The following is a 17,258-nucleotide window of genomic DNA, read 5'->3' on the forward strand; positions in this document are numbered from 1 at the left end:
GGATAGCTTCAGCGAGAATAAACGACTTGCTACTGATGACACTCAACAAAATATAAACGAAGATAATAACAGTAACGAAATTGAGATAAACGAAATTGATTTTCTAGCCCCAAAGAAAACAGTTAAAAATCCACCCCTAATAGTTAGAGACGAAAACTTTGACTACAAAAAATTCTCAAAAGATATGAAAGATAATAACATTACGGATTATATATGCAAAAGCAGTCATGATAGTATGGTAATTAAACCAAAAAATGAGGAAACAGCCAGATTTATAAGATCCTATGTTGAAGGCAACAATATAGCGCATTATACCTACAGACTCCCCAATGAAAGAAATCTAAGAGTAGTAATTAAGAAAATCCCCAAAAATTACTGCAAAGAAGATCTAATCGAGCATCTTCTCTTCGAAAATTTTGATGTTATAGATGCCGTTCAAATGACCAAACGATACAAGGGTGAAGTTACAAAACTAGGCATGTTCCTAGTCACCCTTAGTAAAACAGGAAAATATAAGGAAATATATAGCCTAACTACTATAAATAATATGCAAATAAAAGTAGAAAATTACAAAACAAGACCTGGCCCTGCACAATGCCACAGGTGCCAGGGATTCTACCATTCAGCAGCAATGTGTCGCCTCCCGCCCAAATGTGTTAAATGTGCGGGTGAACACTTAACCTCTCAATGTAATAAATCTAGAGATGAAAAACCAAAATGTTGCAACTGTGGCCTGGATCACCCAGCCAGCTATAAAGGACGCATAAAATTCCCAGTAGCCCAAAACTCAAAACCAAAGAGGAATAGGCCCAATGAGAAAATCTTTCAAAACAAAAGTTACGCTGACGCACTTAAGCAACAGAATAATTCAGATATGCATAACACCATCACTGAGGCCAAAAATATCTTTAATAAATTAAATGATATGGTCAGTGTTCTAAATGGTTTAAATGCAATTCCACTGCTAAGCAAAGCAGTTAAAATGATAGAACATGAGGAAATATCATCACAATATAATGAATAGAAAACCAATTAGAATGATGTTATGGAATGCGGCAAATATCAGCACCAAATTCCATGAATTTAGCAACTTTATACTGGAGCATGATATAGATATTGCTTTAACTACTGAAACGCATGCTAATGCATGCAACAAGCTAACATTAGCAAACTTTAATACCTATAGAACAGATAGGACGAACTGTAGAGGTGGTGGTACAGCCATTTTCGCTAAAAGATCTCTCAACACTACCCTATACAGTAATAATAAATGTGACGGTTTTGAAGAAACCTCTATACTACTACATAAAAATAGTAAAGATTGCATTAAAATCACAGCTATATATAATAAACCGCACCACATCCTTACTAAAGATATGATAAAAAACCTATTACCGGATGGAATTAATTGCATAATAGGAGGCGACTTTAACGCCAAAAACACCATCTGGGGATGCCGAGTGAACAACAAACATGGCAAAGAACTCCATAAAAATTTACTCAGCCTCAACCTAACAGCCATATCCCCTATGGAACCAACGTATTTTCCGTATACCCCACATAAACAACCAGATCTGCTAGATTTCTTCATTACAAATAATAATACCGCAATGAGTTGCCACACTGTTACAGAATTAAGTAGCGACCATGTGCCGGTCATTGCAACTCTCGGTGTTACTATACAAGATACACCCATCACTACAAAAAGGACGGACTGGGAACTTTATTCCAACATCCTCACTCTAAATAATAATAATACTACGCTAAGCACTGAAGAAGATATAGACACTGCCATAAACAATCTCACAAGTGACATACAACAAGCGTATAACGAAGCAACAAAAATCAAAACCAACAAACATAACTATATGGCCCTACCACAGGATATAAGAGAGCTTATAGGTTACAAAAACTATATCAGAAAAAAGTGGCAAAATACTAGAAATCCACGAGACAAAACAGAACTGAATAGGCTCACAAAGGATATCAAGAAAAAATGTCAACAACTCAGAAACGAGAGATGGGACGATAAAGTTTCGAGTTTATGCACAGACGATCAATCCGTTTGGAAAATGTCCAAGTGCCTAAAGACAGTCAAAACTGTAAATAAGCCGATAATCCATAATGATCAAAATATATACAGTGATGAAGAAAAACTTAAGATATTCGCTGACACGATTGAGGAGCAATTCCAACTCAATAAGACACCTTCAGATTCGGATGAAGATGAAATTACCAAGGACACCTATGAAAATTTTTTCAATAACAACCTAAGCTCTAATAACCTCGAGGAACTTCATTACGCAGAGCTAGTAAATATTATCAGAAAACTCAATAATAGGAAAGCTCCAGGCATGGACAATGTAAATAATATTATGGTGAAATACCTACCAGCCAATAAAATCATTGAACTATGTAATATATATAATGCTTGCCTGAAAAATAACACCTTCCCAGACGTGTGGAAAAACGCCACGATTATCTTATTCCCCAAACCGGGGAAAGACTCCAGAATTGCAACAAACTTCCGACCCATTAGTTTGCTACCTACTTTTGGCAAAATTTACGAAAGGATTATACTACACAGGCTTCAGCCACAAATTGATTTCCTACCCAAACAACAATACGGGTTTAGGAAGGACCTTTCAACGACTAAACAGCTGATAAGGTTGGTCGACTTCATAAGCGACGGAATATATAAAAACGAAGCAACAGCACTACTAATGCTAGACGTGGCGAAAGCCTTCGACCGCGTCTGGCATGTAGCACTAATCTCAAAAATGATAAAACAATCACTGCCATATAATATCATTCATATTATAGACTCATACCTGAAAAATAGAACTTTTCAGATAAGGCTAAATAACAAAATATCAGACAAACGCCCAATCAATGCAGGTGTGCCACAGGGCAGCATCTTGGGACCAGTATTATACCTGATTTATACCAGTGACTTTCCGATAACGACAAACAACCCAAACTACATGATTGCGTTCTACGCAGATGACACGGCGATAGCCACTCGCTCTCTTAACCCAAATCAAGCAGTCAAAAAATTAAATGATCAAATGCCACCCATCGAAAAGTGGTGCGCTGCTAATAAAATATCTATCAACACTGAAAAATCGAAACTCATGATTATAAGAAAGAAGAAAAGGAATAAACGAATTAAAGACAGAGTCACTCTGTTCTCAAATGACGTACCAATTGTCACTAAAGCCGACTACTTAGGTCTAACAATCAACGACAAACTGAACTGGAACAGCCATATAGATAAAGTTAAAAATAAGGCCTTAGCAGCCTTCTCCAGTCTTAGACCACTACTGAATGCAAACTCTAAGCTCCCATTAAATCTCAAAAAACTTTTATATATCACTTGCATTCGTCCAATTATCACATACGCCAGCCCAGCCTGGAACTGCCTTAATAAAACGCATATTAACAAATTAGAGGTCATCCAAAATAAACTCATTAGAAGGATCACAGGTGCACCGTGGTATATCACTAATAAAGCCCTAAGAAGAGACTTAGAGCTAGACACGATTACTGAATTCACAACTAAACTAAACGCCGGCTTCTTTAGCTCAGCAATAAACAGCACAACGGCAGATTTTAATGAAATCTTCAACAAAGAATTACTACAAGATGCTAAAAGCCACAACCCTATCACCAACTTCCTACTCTCAGACGGGATACTATCTAAGTATTTCAAAATCACAAACAACTAACATACACAGACATATGCACAGCCATGACACTAGGCCTACAGCGAACCCGGGGAAGGAGCAACCCTGTAGGGTCCCAACTGGGTAAGCTGTAGGTCTACTAAAATAGTACGATGAGCAACCCGGCACGAGCGGTAGTGCACCGGGACGGCCGGGTCATCGTTTTAACCGAGGTTTACTAAATGTAAATAATGTAAATATATGTAAATATAATGTAATCATACTATTTTTTAATATCTAATTTACTAGTTATCATATTGTATATATATTATTAACCTATCAGATATGTACATAACATTGTACATTACAACTCACATCATCTAATTTTTTCCCCTTACTCCATTCTCTCCTCACCAAAGCCAAAAGTAATAGTCGCCCAAGGGCACACACTAAGAGATGAAAAAGTCAGATGCCCGCTTCGCGGGCAGGCACTTTGAATTACAACATATCTAGCGTCTAGCTAGTAAATTCACATTCGATCATTGGATTTCGTTGAGTAAGGTTGTTTTAAAACCGAGCTCCTGCTATCATGTCAACGCACAGATTCGGCCGCGGAGGGAAGGCTTTCCGACCCTCCCAGGTGCCCTCTCAACCAGCTATAGACCATGACTCCCTGAAGGAAGCGATGAGACTCAAAGCCAAAAATCTTTTTATCAGATCTGTAAAACAAGCCGATGAGCATATCCTAAGATATCAAGATCATGCTGATTTCTACACAAAGTGTTTAGAAAGAGATCCAAACAATCACTCGGTTGCCATAAATAGATTAGAATCATTATATATCATCGATATCCTGGAAGCTGAGAAAACATCATTTGCCTCAGAGCCTGAGATATCCCCAAAAACCGAAGTCTATATAGAACTAGCAGTTCCTCAGACAACAACTCCAGTAGATACACCAACAATCCCAGATGAGCCAACCCCAGAGGAAGCTACTGACAACATAGATCAGCCAATCTCTACTACCATCCCAGAGACTGACTCCACCACTTCTACTTCTAAATCCAGCAAAAAGAAGAAGAAGAGAAAGAAGTGCAGTGTCAACACGGCGACACAAAAATGCACGGAACCAGAATCAGATAGCGAACCCCCCCCCCCGGAGAAAAAGATTGCCTCCACACCCACAGTGGAAGATTCACCATCAGATCCAATTATTACTGCAGCCCCGGATATCGCCGAGACTCCAGTGGAAAACAGCGAACCGACTGATATTCTACAACCCACCCGTAGAAAATTGAAAGCCCTCATCCGAGGACTTAGCACAGACATCGAAATCCCTGATCTCGAAAAAGAACTTACAGATTTAGAGCTGCGGCCAATCAGAATCGAACAGTTGAGGAAAAGGCGTGGCCAGGAACTCAAGCTCCTCCCCCTCTACCTAGTCATCTTGCCAGATTGTGGAAACCACAGCAATATCTTCGAAATCGAGAGACTCCTAGATTCTCCTGTTAAGATCGAGAGATTTCGTGGCGGCCGTCACGTAATACAATGCTACCGATGTCAACAGTTCGGACACACACAGAAGACATGCCATGCTGAGCCTGCTTGTATGAAGTGTGCCAATGCACACTTCACGTACACTTGTACAAAACCAGTGAGCGAGCCTGCTAAGTGCATAAACTGCCTAGGTGAGCACCCAGCCTGTTATTCCGGCTGTGGTGCAAGACCCAGAAGAAGACCTAGAGAGAGACCCACCCAGCCCAGCAAAGCCTCAGATAAAGCCACCAGGTTCCTGCTGCTATTCAAGGAATTACAAGAGCTCCTCAAGGACCCAGATCTCCAAACTCTACTCCGATCTCTACTCCCAGATATGCCTTAGACGCAGAGATCTCCTCCAAGCTGACCCGATATCATCCCAAGACGACCACAGCCCCCTGTGGAATTTCTACTTTTTTACAGCCAACTAGTCATAGTCACCTAAGGGTTCACTACCGATGAAGAAGTGAGATGCCCGCTTTCGCGGGCAGGTACTTCGAATCATTATATATCAAGTCAAGTCAAGTCAAGAACAGTAAATTACTTATAACTGATGAACTCGAGGGTTACGTTACCAAAGTACGTGCAGAGAGCTTCGATTAGACTGCATTGATTCAGAGTAAAAAAATAATAATAAAAAACACATTGGAAACTATGTCTCGAGTTTTTAACTATTTACCTAAAAATCTTGACATATTTAAAAAAAGATTATGAATAAGTATGGATTAAAGGGCAGGGGCCCCCATCAGGGGGGAAGGTGGGCGCACAATGCGCCCACTTAAAGCTTGGGGGGGGGGATTTTTACACTAAATAAAACGAATAGTTTGGGGGGGAATTTAGAATTTGCCCAAGAATGCGCCCAAGAGCTTGGGGGGGATGGGGGCCACTGATAAAGGGACTTATAAGAAATGCATGATAAATCTGAGTTAGCAGCAGAAAATTATCCTGTTAATTGAATAATCTCAAAATAATTCTTCGAGCTAACTTAATAAATTTTATTTGCATTAATACAATTAATTGATGAACACAAAATAGTCAGTAGAACTGATTTTTCTCAATATTTTTAGTTTGATGTACTACACTGTGAAAAAGTCCAGATAGAATTACAGTTAAAAGTACTGGCAACCTGAGCGCAACATCCGTAAAATTTCATACCGTAATTTTTACTGTAATTCTTACTTAATTACAGTGATTAAGTGATTTCATAGTCAATATATCTGTAAAAAATACGGTATGTCAGATTTTTTTGGTCCGTAAAGTTTAACAGTAAAAATAGATTTTGCGGAAAAAAGTATCGGCACTCATTATGTAGATACTTTTTACTGAATTTTTTTTTAAAATGTATATTTAATAAAATTAATAAATAAAAAAATGTGTAAATAAAAATAATGATAAATCGGCAGCCTATTTCCAAATTAAAGAGTTATAAACTTTTCTTATTTATTTATAAACTAATATTATGATTTATCCCATTCACACCGGATTTACCCATTAATTCATTCTTTTTCTATATTTCATTAAAACCAAACAATTGGGTATAATATAGCCTACGTCACAGGTTGTGTTGTTCCTACTAAATTTAACCCATGAACGGCATTTTCTGCGAGCCTAACTTCAAGCCACAAATAAACAAACGAAGTGTTCGATCATTTAAATAGCTGCTCGCCAGATTTTATTGCATTATAAAGAAAAGTTATTGAAACTAAATAAACAACAACAACTAAAACAAATAACAACAACTACTAATAACAATAACTAAATAAACAACAACTAAATTCCATTCGTTTAGCATTGCGTCATATGTTGTTCCTACTAAATCGAAGTAGTTGTGTTTTTTTCATATTATACCCAATTAGAGCCGAAATAATCATGTAATATTCTCTCGTAAAACAAAAGCATGAAAAAATATAAAAATTTAATTGGCATAAAATACATTAAAAAAACGAATTCCGTCATGTAACTGATAATAAATAACTATCACGTAATAACTGTTGCGACATCAATTGGGTATAATATGAAAAAAAACACAACTACTTCGATTTAGTAGGAACAACATATGACGCAATGCTAAACGAATGGAATTTAGTTGTTTATTTAGTTATTGTTATTAGTAGTTGTTGTTATTTGTTTTAGTTGTTGTTGTTTATTTAGTTGTATTTAGTTTCAATAACTTTTCTTTATAATGCAATAAAATCTGGCGAGAAGCTATTTAAACGATCGAACACTTCGTTTGTTTATTTGTGGCTTGAAGTTAGGCTCGCAGAAAATGCCGTTCATGGGTTAAATTTAGTAGGAACACAGCCTGTGACGTAGACTATATTATACCCAATTAACAATTAGTTTAAATAATTGTTTTAACTCGTCTGCCAACTCTTGTAAACATAACTGCAACTTTCTGGTTGCTAGGCAACCAAACGACTTTTTCTTGTTATAAATGTTTTTGTAAATCGACTGTGTATGTCAGTGGAAATAAAAGACTACAATCGCTATAAAAGCTAACAATAACGACTGTTTAACATTGGTTAAAGTCAAGATTTAGACATAGGTTTTTAAACTTAGAATAAAAACATTCTGATAAGAATAACGTAATTTTGAACATGGAAGATTCTTCAAAAACGGTGTTATCCTGAATCAGTTAAACACATAAAATTTCATCAAGAATTTTAGGTATTGAAAGAAATCCATATTTTTTTTCTAGGTAAGAAAAATATTCATCGAATTTAAGTAATGAATGATTCTACAAATGCCCAACCAAAATCAATCGAAATGTACCAAATCTCAATCCTTTAATCAGTTAGTGAACTAAAATTCATTCATTTCAAATTATTTTGGTGCTCATGATAAAAAGAAGAACAAAAAATCATTCAACTCACCTGCGTAACTTCATTAGAATAAAAAGGTCCCTCGACTCCCATGTAAATGGCAATAGGAACGAGTAGCATTTGATGTGGGTTCTTCAAATGTTTCACAGCGGACAGAAACCGTTTAAAAATGATATTGTATCCTCTGCCTTCTTTTAAATCGTTCCCCAAAGGATCCAAAAAGAAACCGAGGATCAGAGCAGAGAAAATTCCTAAAGCGACGAAGACACCAACCAGGAGCAGTCTTTCACTATCCGGAGGAGGTTCCAAGTTAGAATTGGTATCATTACCTCCGGGTTTGAAATGATAGCCGCAACCCGTTGAATTTGTAGAAACAACATCGGTTGTGTTAGGTTTAAAAGCATAGTAAACAAGTATGTTACCAAAAATGTTAGTAGATTCTGAGAAGATACCAAAAAATCCAAAGAAACAGGCCATAACCACTTCAATATTCTGATTGATCGTTTTTTCAAAACGGGAGGCGATTTCTTCTATGTACACAGCTTGGGCAGTTACAAAGGGTCCATTAATCAGGCCATACAGTACGGACGCCACCATCATTGTGTCCCAACGTAAATATATGTTTGCGGCTAAGTATGGACAGCCTAACAAGGTGCACACAGTCAGTACCTTCTTGCTTCCAAATCTCGCAATCAAGAAATCTGGCAGGAAAAGTGATGAAAGTAAAGACATACCATAGATGACAGCTTGCGAATCATCGCCTATGCCTCCAGCACCATTCATTGTACTTTGTAAACTGGAAAGGCACCAAAATCCGGTATAAAAAAGAAAATAACAGAAACTGCTGATAAATAAGTTTCGCAATATTCTTCTCTGGTTCATGCCATTTCTCAAACCGACTTCCACGGGGGCCTCTTCTTGATTAATGGAAAAATTACTCGTTAAATCGCTTAGATGCTTTGAGCTATTCATCTTTTTTGAATCCGCCATTTGTTAAATATTAGAAATAATCCGATAGAAAAACTTCAGAAAAAAATGTCATACAAATACACAAATGTACGCGTGCAACCTAGTCCTTCTCTGTACTGAAAATGCGTGGATGAAGGGTGCACCGTCAAAAGCTATATTGACTGAAAATTGACGTTATCTTTATTTTTGGGACGCATCCAGTTAAATTACAAAACAATTGAGCGGATGATTTTATCAACAGTTTGTTCAAATTTAGATAAATTTTGAATGCAAATAATAATCTTCTTCATTTTTTTAATAAAAAAAATAATAGTTACGCATGTCACTGAGTGATTCATCACATTATCTTAGAATTATGCACATTAAAAAAAAATTATATACACTATATAGTGTGATAAGTAATGAAAATACAAGAGATGCTGGAGCTAGGCACTGACATTTTTAAAAAAAATAATAATCAAACAACGCGTATTGATTTGATTTGTCCAAGTCGACTAATATAATCTTATCACACTGAATATTAGATATCATCTTCGGTTGATGTTAAGTGATATTACAGATGACTGAAATATTTTCAATAAAATATAAAGTAAGATATGATGAAATAAGTTACGTTATTGCTTGATAAGAAGCTATTCAAAATGAAATAATACTTTTATAAAGAAGAAATCTTCGCTTTAAAACTTCCATTAAGGATAGTAACATCTTCAGAATCAGTTGCATATTAAAGCAGGTTTGTAAACAGTAAAAATATTAATCATTTCATTAATAAAAAATGCATAATTATAGCGATTAAATATAATATTCATAGCATAAATATTTAATTTTTTTAAAAACAATAGTGTTATTCATATACATTTAGTAATAAGCGCAATAATTGTATGATTATAATATTCATTTCATTAAAACAGTTAATTAAATATTTCGTTAATAAGAAATAAATTTCCATCAGATCCTACAGATGTTTATATTAGCGAAATATTTCTTGTACTTTAAGTTTTAATGTTTTCATTTGGATACAGAACAGAAGTACAGAAGTTGGTACAGAAACTAAATAAACTTAAATATAGCGTACATGCATTAGAGTTTTTCATAAGTCTTATGATGGTGTTTCAGAAGTTTTTATACCTAATGAAAATTTAAAAAAAAAACGTACTTATGTTTTTGAAAATTTACATTTTTAACTCTCTCTTACAAGATAACGGATTTGTGCAAAAAAAAGTTACCCCTATTAAAGTTACCCTATAAAGCTACCCCTACGGAAAAATTTTACCGCCATTAATTGATCAAAAATCCATGATAGTCGTCAATTAGTTGAAATGTAAAAAAACTAAAAAATTCTCACTTTTGAATGCTAGTATTTATTCCTTAGAAACAGTTCAACATATTTCATTTGTAATTTAGGTTTTGAACTTTCATAATTCCTTTTTTTTTAGAAGATGTTCAAAAATGTTGCACCAGGTAACTAAAAATATCTGCGATCCATATATAAAGAAAATAATAATAATTATTATTTAAAAAACATTCACAAAAAAAATTTTAAAATTACCTTACTGTATATTTATGACACTTCTGGTGAAAAAAAAAATAACCATAATTATGAATAATAAAACTAAAATATACGGTATTTAAACCATTCATTTGGTAGTTTTTCCGTTCGTATGGTAACTGTTACAGTTCTTATTATCACAAATTTAGTAAAAAGTACTAAACTGAAAATAAGGAACGCAATATCAAATAAAAAAAAATAAACAAATTGCCATAATGTTTTAAAATAACATGATAAAATTACCACATTTTATCACAAATGATAATAAAACCATTTTTATTGTTAATTTTGCCAAAATCACTGGAAAAGCGCTTCTGTAAAAATTACCAAGCTTTTTGGTATTCACATAGAGCCAAAACACAGTAAATCTTACCATATTCGCGTAGTTTTTCCCATACTTTTTTTTCTTAGTATATCTTTAGACAAAGTTTTAAAAGCGAAAAAAAAATTATTTTTATAAAACAAATTCCACCGAAAAAATATGGGTATTTTCAGAGAAAGTATATTTTTGTTCGAGTTTCGAAGTTAATAGGGAGAAAATGCTTCTAGCGGATTTCTCATAAAAATCCGTAATAGGTGGTTCAGTATGTAACGTTTATCATTTTATTCATTGTTTATTTCCCAGATTTATATCGATTATATCAAATTTTTCAAAAAGTTTTAACAATATAAATTTCATAAATGTTACAAAATAAAAAAATATTTCAAGTTATCATCGATAAACAAGTCATTCCCGTAATCCGATAGGAAAGAAACTCTAATGCAATGGTTCACAAATGGTATTCAACGAAACCTTAACAAAATATTGCTTTAGTATTTCCTATAGCGTTTTTCAAATCGAAATAAAATAATTAAATTCTTTAATAAAGAAATATGTTTTTCTAATAAAAATGTTCCACGTTTATACCAGTTTTTTAACGTTTTCGTCTCGAAGCGAACCATAATTCGCCTTATTTTATTCATTTTCAGGTTATGTATATACACCAAAAACAAATTCGTACACAGCTAAATTATATATAGCAAAGGTCAGCAAATTTAACTGTCAAAAATAAAACCTAATTTAAGATTATTAATGATAAAACGATTAAAAAAAATACTCATTTCTCTAATTAAATGTTTTAAAAATACTCTTTTTAAGGTTATAACGTTCACAATTTCTATAAAATCGGGTTTCTTCCGAAGGAAGATTCTCTGTAAGGAAGAGGCTCTGTACCCGAAAGAAATTGGGAACCACTGCTCTAAGGTACTACCTGTCTATCACAGTAAATATTTCACAGCAAATCTATCACAGCAAAAATACCAAAGCCAACGCACTAGGTTAATAGGAAAATATAGATTGACACGAATTAAATCTAAATGTTAAACATAAATTTGAAGAATGTTTGTTGATTCGAATAGAACTTATTTTTTGACATTTAATTTTCTACACGACAATTTATAAATTATTTAAACTGGAGTGAAAAATTTTCAAGAATAAACTATTTTCATGCACAAATAATAATAGGTTAAATATCTTACCTGCGTAAATTCTGCTGTATAAAATGAAAGTTCTATGCCCACAAATATTGAAATGGGAAGGAGCAATATTTGGTCTGGAACACTAGCTTGCTTAATAGTTGCGAGCAGACGATCCGTTGTGCCAGAACCCAAAGAACGTTCACCGTTGCCAACATCATTGTCTAACTTATCAGTGAAAAGTCCCATCAAAGTAGCAGCAGTTACAGTGCTAAGAAGATATATGCTTACTAATAAAAATCGTTTGTCTTCTGTAGGTGGTTCTAGATTAGGATTTGAGCTGTTGCCACCAAATCTAAAGTCAATTCCACAAGTGATATTGGTATGATTTAGTATATGGGCTGCGCTTGGCGAAAGAACATAATAGGATATAAGATTACCCCATATTTGAGTACTCTCGGAGAAAAAACCAAAGAAACCATAAAATTTAGACACAGTTGAATCTAATGACTCCTCTGGATGTATTTTATGATAGCGTAAGGCCATTTCATTCACATATAAGGCTCCAGCTGAATTGAGAGGCCCAATAGCCAAACCCATTAGAGCCGAAGATGGCATTATGATACTCCTTGAAGGATTAAAGTTGGAAGCAATATAAGGAACACTCATTAGGAGCATACATACAATTGTTCTTTTGCATCCAAAATGTTTTATTAACAGATCTGGCAACAGCAAAGATGATATCATAGCACAAACGTAAACTAAAGCTTGAGAATCCATTCCAACGCCTCCATCAGAATTCATAGTACTTTGAAGATTTGACAAAGATTGAAATCCTAAGAAAAATATAAAGTACGAAGATCCCGTTACAACGAGATTTCTCAACACGCGTTTTTTACTCATATTTTCGTGATCTCTAGCTTTCATGGCTGTTGACATAGTAATCTCAGAACTATCTCGGTTTATACTGGAGCGACTAATTAAAGGTTCCGTGTCCTCCACATAATACAATCCAGGCTCTTCCTCCATCATATTGGTAACTTACAAGAGAAGTGTAAAATTATTTTCTCAGTTGCGAAATATTATGCTATGCTTATTTGCATAATCAAAACCCAACTGAAATACGAAAATTACAACAAAAAATATAGAACAAAGACAAAAACGAGATACCTAATTAAAATGCATCACTCGTAATTCTATATTCATATTTGAAAAAACTTGTTTAGAATAAAAACATACGCCATGAGCAGCTATCTAAAATTACCTATTCCTATTACGTAGAACAACAACATTTAGTCACAGCAAGCACTACACCTAAAATCCAACAGCTGTTCTGTGCGTACTTGAAAAGAGTGAAGGCGAAATGGCTTTGTTGACTATGACATGGTTAGTAAAAAAATAAAAATAAACCATCCCTCGCCTTACTTTTTCTTTGTGCATGGATTCTCCTTATTCCCTCAGAAGCGAATGCCATTCGTAACTTGGCAAAGAGCCAAATAAAACGATTCATTTTCTGTCCGGTGTCGTCATATTTTGGAGGAAGGGGAAGCCGTTAAAAACACCTTTGCTAAATAATTCAGGTTTAGAGCAATTATTCTTTGTTCCTTCTAACCTTAGCAACACGAATACGCTTTTGAAAGCGAATGAAGAGTAATTAGTGTTTGAATTTTGAAGTTTCGCTTCAAGAAATTTTAAAATTACGTAAATTTAATTTTCATTTGAAACTATTTTTTCTTACAGTTAGAGTATAAGCCAAATTATTATTCATATTCCCTGAGTAAAAATGTTTCAAAATTAGTTTACTAGTGTAACACAACTTTCAATCTAAGAATGAAAAATAATTTACGTCTTAAATATATATTATGTAAAAGTTATGTATGTTATGTATATATTATGTTATCTTAAATATATTTATGTTTTATATTATGTAAAAGTTTAAAAACAAAATAGAAATGATGAAATATGTAGGTTTGCTTGCTGGTTTTTTTCATCAAGTGATTTTAAAAACAGTATATCTCTTAACCATTTGACTCAGATAGAGCACCAGTTTTCCTTTCAAAAAAATTTTTTTGACTCTCTAATTACAAACAAAAATATTTTTCGGTATTTTTTAATTATGAAAAAAAAATCTAATAGTTTTTAAAAAAATCTGTTAGAATTATGTTTGTATCTAAATATCAAAAAAAGTAGTTTGAAAAAAAAATGTGTTCATTCATATTCAAAAATTTATTAATAATTGGTTTTGTAAATTAAAGAAATTTCAATGATGAATTACTGTTTCACTTAGATTTAAATAGCTGCAAAAAAGAAAAAAAAAAGGAAAAATGAGTGTTTGAAAATTTTTTCCTTTAACCCAGAAAAAGATTCCGGTGTACTGTATTTCATAACCATTAATTATTAAAATGCTAAAGTAATATTTTTCACTTATTTTGACATAAATTAATACAAAATAATGAAAAAAAAATATGAAAAATATGTTTAGCAAAAATTCTGCGTCCAAGAGTTAAATCGTCAATTTATTATCAACTATCCAATTTTGTTTTTTAAATAAAATAAAGGGAAAAAAACTTTTAATGTAATATGAAATTTTAAAGGTAAATTTTACATGCTTCTTAGAAAATGTGATCTAGTCACAATAGTGTCTAGCTTTTTGTGCATATATCAGCTCTCAGAATTAAATCGTGAAGTGTACCTTAAGAGGAAAGGTAAAAAAAATACTTAAAAGATGTTATTAAAAGTATTTAAATATTAAAATAAAACAAAATGTAACGATTTAATGTCATGATACGTAAAAATTCTGTAGAATTATTTAAAAAGCTTCGTTCAATGAGATAATTTAAATATTTGCAAATGAATGAAAATTAAGATATAAAATTTATCATAAAAAATAAAAGAAACTTAACTGTCTTAAATTGTTTTTTTTTTCTACTTATTTTTAATTATATTTTTATTTCTTTATAACTTCAAATTTTTTTAGGCTTACTTATTCTTTTTTAACAGACTAAAGAATTAGATATTTGCAAATTAAAACTTAGACTGTTATAAAAATTTAAAACTTAGTGCTGTTATTCTATGCTTAGAAATTGATGTAATAATTAAATTTAAACACAGCGGAATGAACTTAACATTTAAAGAATAATTATCGATTAAATTATAGCTTAAAATTAAAATATATTATAAGTTCATCAATCAAAGAAAGCAATCAATTTAACTTTTATTAACACTTGAAAGACTGAAACTTAGTATATACCTGTATTGCCCAAAAGCAGTCAAAATTACTGGATTGTGACAAAATAACTAATACGTAAAAAAATTTGTTTAAAATTAATTTTTAATATTTTTTATATTATGAACAGTTATATAACAAGTTATTAGTAAATATTAACGATTAAAAAAATTATATGCTGTACAAAAAGTCACAAAATTCTAAGAAATTGTGCTATTATATACATCATTGTCTTTCTAATTGAAGTTAAAAAGCAGTCAAAATGACTTCCTAGGGCAATCTAGTGTTAAGTTCATAACTAAAATTATTTGATCTATTTAAAAAAACGTTTTACCCTTTACAAAAATTTACTTTTATGAAGCCATTATTTCTGTCTTTGAAAATTCCTAATTTCTAAAGGCCCAGAAATTTTATATTATTCATAAATATTTCTCTTCTGAGTCAATATAATAATATATAAAATGCTTTAATGCATAGTTAAAGGTCGCGACTGAATCTCATGACTGAAAATGGAAGTTTTATTGTTGCATTATTCTTTAATGTCATCATTATTCTTTCATATAAAAAAAGGAAGATGATGTGTCATCTTAAGATGATGTGTCATTCTTATTATCAAGATGATGTGTCATTCTTAGATTCTTACAAAATAAATGCTTATATTTTTTTGAAAATTGAACTATTTTTTTAATTTATTCCGTTTAATACTCAGCCTATTTAGTTATTATAGTTTGTAAATATATTTAAAAAGTTAGTTTGTAATAATGTTTCATCAAAGATAGTATTATTGAGTAAAAGGAAAAATGAATATTTTTTTTCAGCTCAAGTTTTAAAAACGCGGGAAATAAAATTTTTAAAAAAATTATTATCAAATAAAAGTAGTTTTTGACTAATCACTTATAATAAAGAAACGATAATTTTACTAGAAAAATTTTTTCTTCTGAAGCAATGGGAGTTAGTTATGTTTTTCATAAATATTTTTTGTCATAACATTTTAGAGCATGTGCTGTTAGGTTGTGCAATGAAATGAGTTTCTAGTTGTTCTGAAACAAAATCGCACCTATTATTTAGTAATCGAAACCTATTTATTAGATTTCATTGAGCTCAAATGGAGGCTGCAATATTTTTATATAAGTCTTTCGCTTGAGATATATATCCATTACCTTAGCATTTAAAATTAAAATTCGAAAAATATTTACGTTGAAAACAGTAGACTAAGTCTCTATTTATTTAAAGTAAGAAAATAGACACTTGCTTTGTTCTGAAACATTTTGGCTCAAAGCCACGACCTTAGAATTTGATCGAACACTGGTTCATGAGACGTTTCTATTAAAAATGTATAGATACAAATTTGAAAGAAGAAAAAAAAGAAAAGAAGAAGAATCAACTCTTAATGTGAAACCTATAATATTATCTTTAACCTTGAGAAAAAATATACCTGGTGACCTCGAAGACCATAAGAATTTTTTTTATAAGGGTATTCTATCTTGCGTTCATCTAGTCACATCTTATGTTCATTTCAAATTTTAATAATAAATAATGAAACATTTCTACAGTTTAAACCTTTTGCCCCAGGTAATATTTTCATTTTCCCATGCTAATGGTTGTAATGGGAAATTCCACATGACTGGCGATTATGACACAGCTTAAAGCAGCAGTTTGCAATTTACTTCGGCTATGGAACCCTAAATAATCAGTCTACTTTTGGTGGAACCCCGAGTTTATAAATAAAGCTTATAAAGATAACTGTATTAGCCTATGAAAGACTACTATATTTTAATAAATATACTTAATACGAGTAGTAAGGCTCTCACCTCCTATTAAAGTGACCCAGGTTCGAACCTTAGCGATAACTGGTCGATATGAATTCAGAATCCGGCTGCTCGCACCGACCATAGTGCTGACGTAAAATATCCTCAATGGTAGACGGATCATGGGTTAGAATCCATATGTTATCGGGTTAACCGCAGGAGGTTCTCGAGCTCGTCCTCTCCATGTAACGCAAACGCGGGTTAGCTTCATCAATAAGTCCTCCACGA

General features: G+C 32.6%; 1 protein-coding gene across 2 annotated transcripts in view; it reads right to left on the minus strand.

Moving 5' to 3' along the window:
* LOC107450242 (UNC93-like protein) overlaps window positions 1-13,490 on the minus strand; it is a 50,918-nt gene extending 37,428 nt beyond the window's left edge. The window contains exon 1 of one of the 2 annotated variants that reach the window (XM_016065998.5): window positions 12,060-13,490. In XM_016065998.5, the coding sequence (XP_015921484.2) occupies window positions 12,060-13,028 (969 nt within the window). In that variant the 5' untranslated portion in view covers window positions 13,029-13,490. Of the gene's footprint in view, window positions 1-8,074; window positions 9,330-12,059 lie in introns of those variants that run through there. The other variant, XM_016065999.4, reaches the window with a different exon arrangement.
* Between the last annotated feature and the right edge of the window lie 3,768 nt (window positions 13,491-17,258).

The sequence above is a fragment of the Parasteatoda tepidariorum genome, chromosome 8, assembly GCF_982258835.1.
Source record: "Parasteatoda tepidariorum strain Cologne lab strain chromosome 8, Ptep-v5.0, whole genome shotgun sequence".
NCBI classification, from domain to species: domain Eukaryota; kingdom Metazoa; phylum Arthropoda; class Arachnida; order Araneae; family Theridiidae; genus Parasteatoda; species Parasteatoda tepidariorum.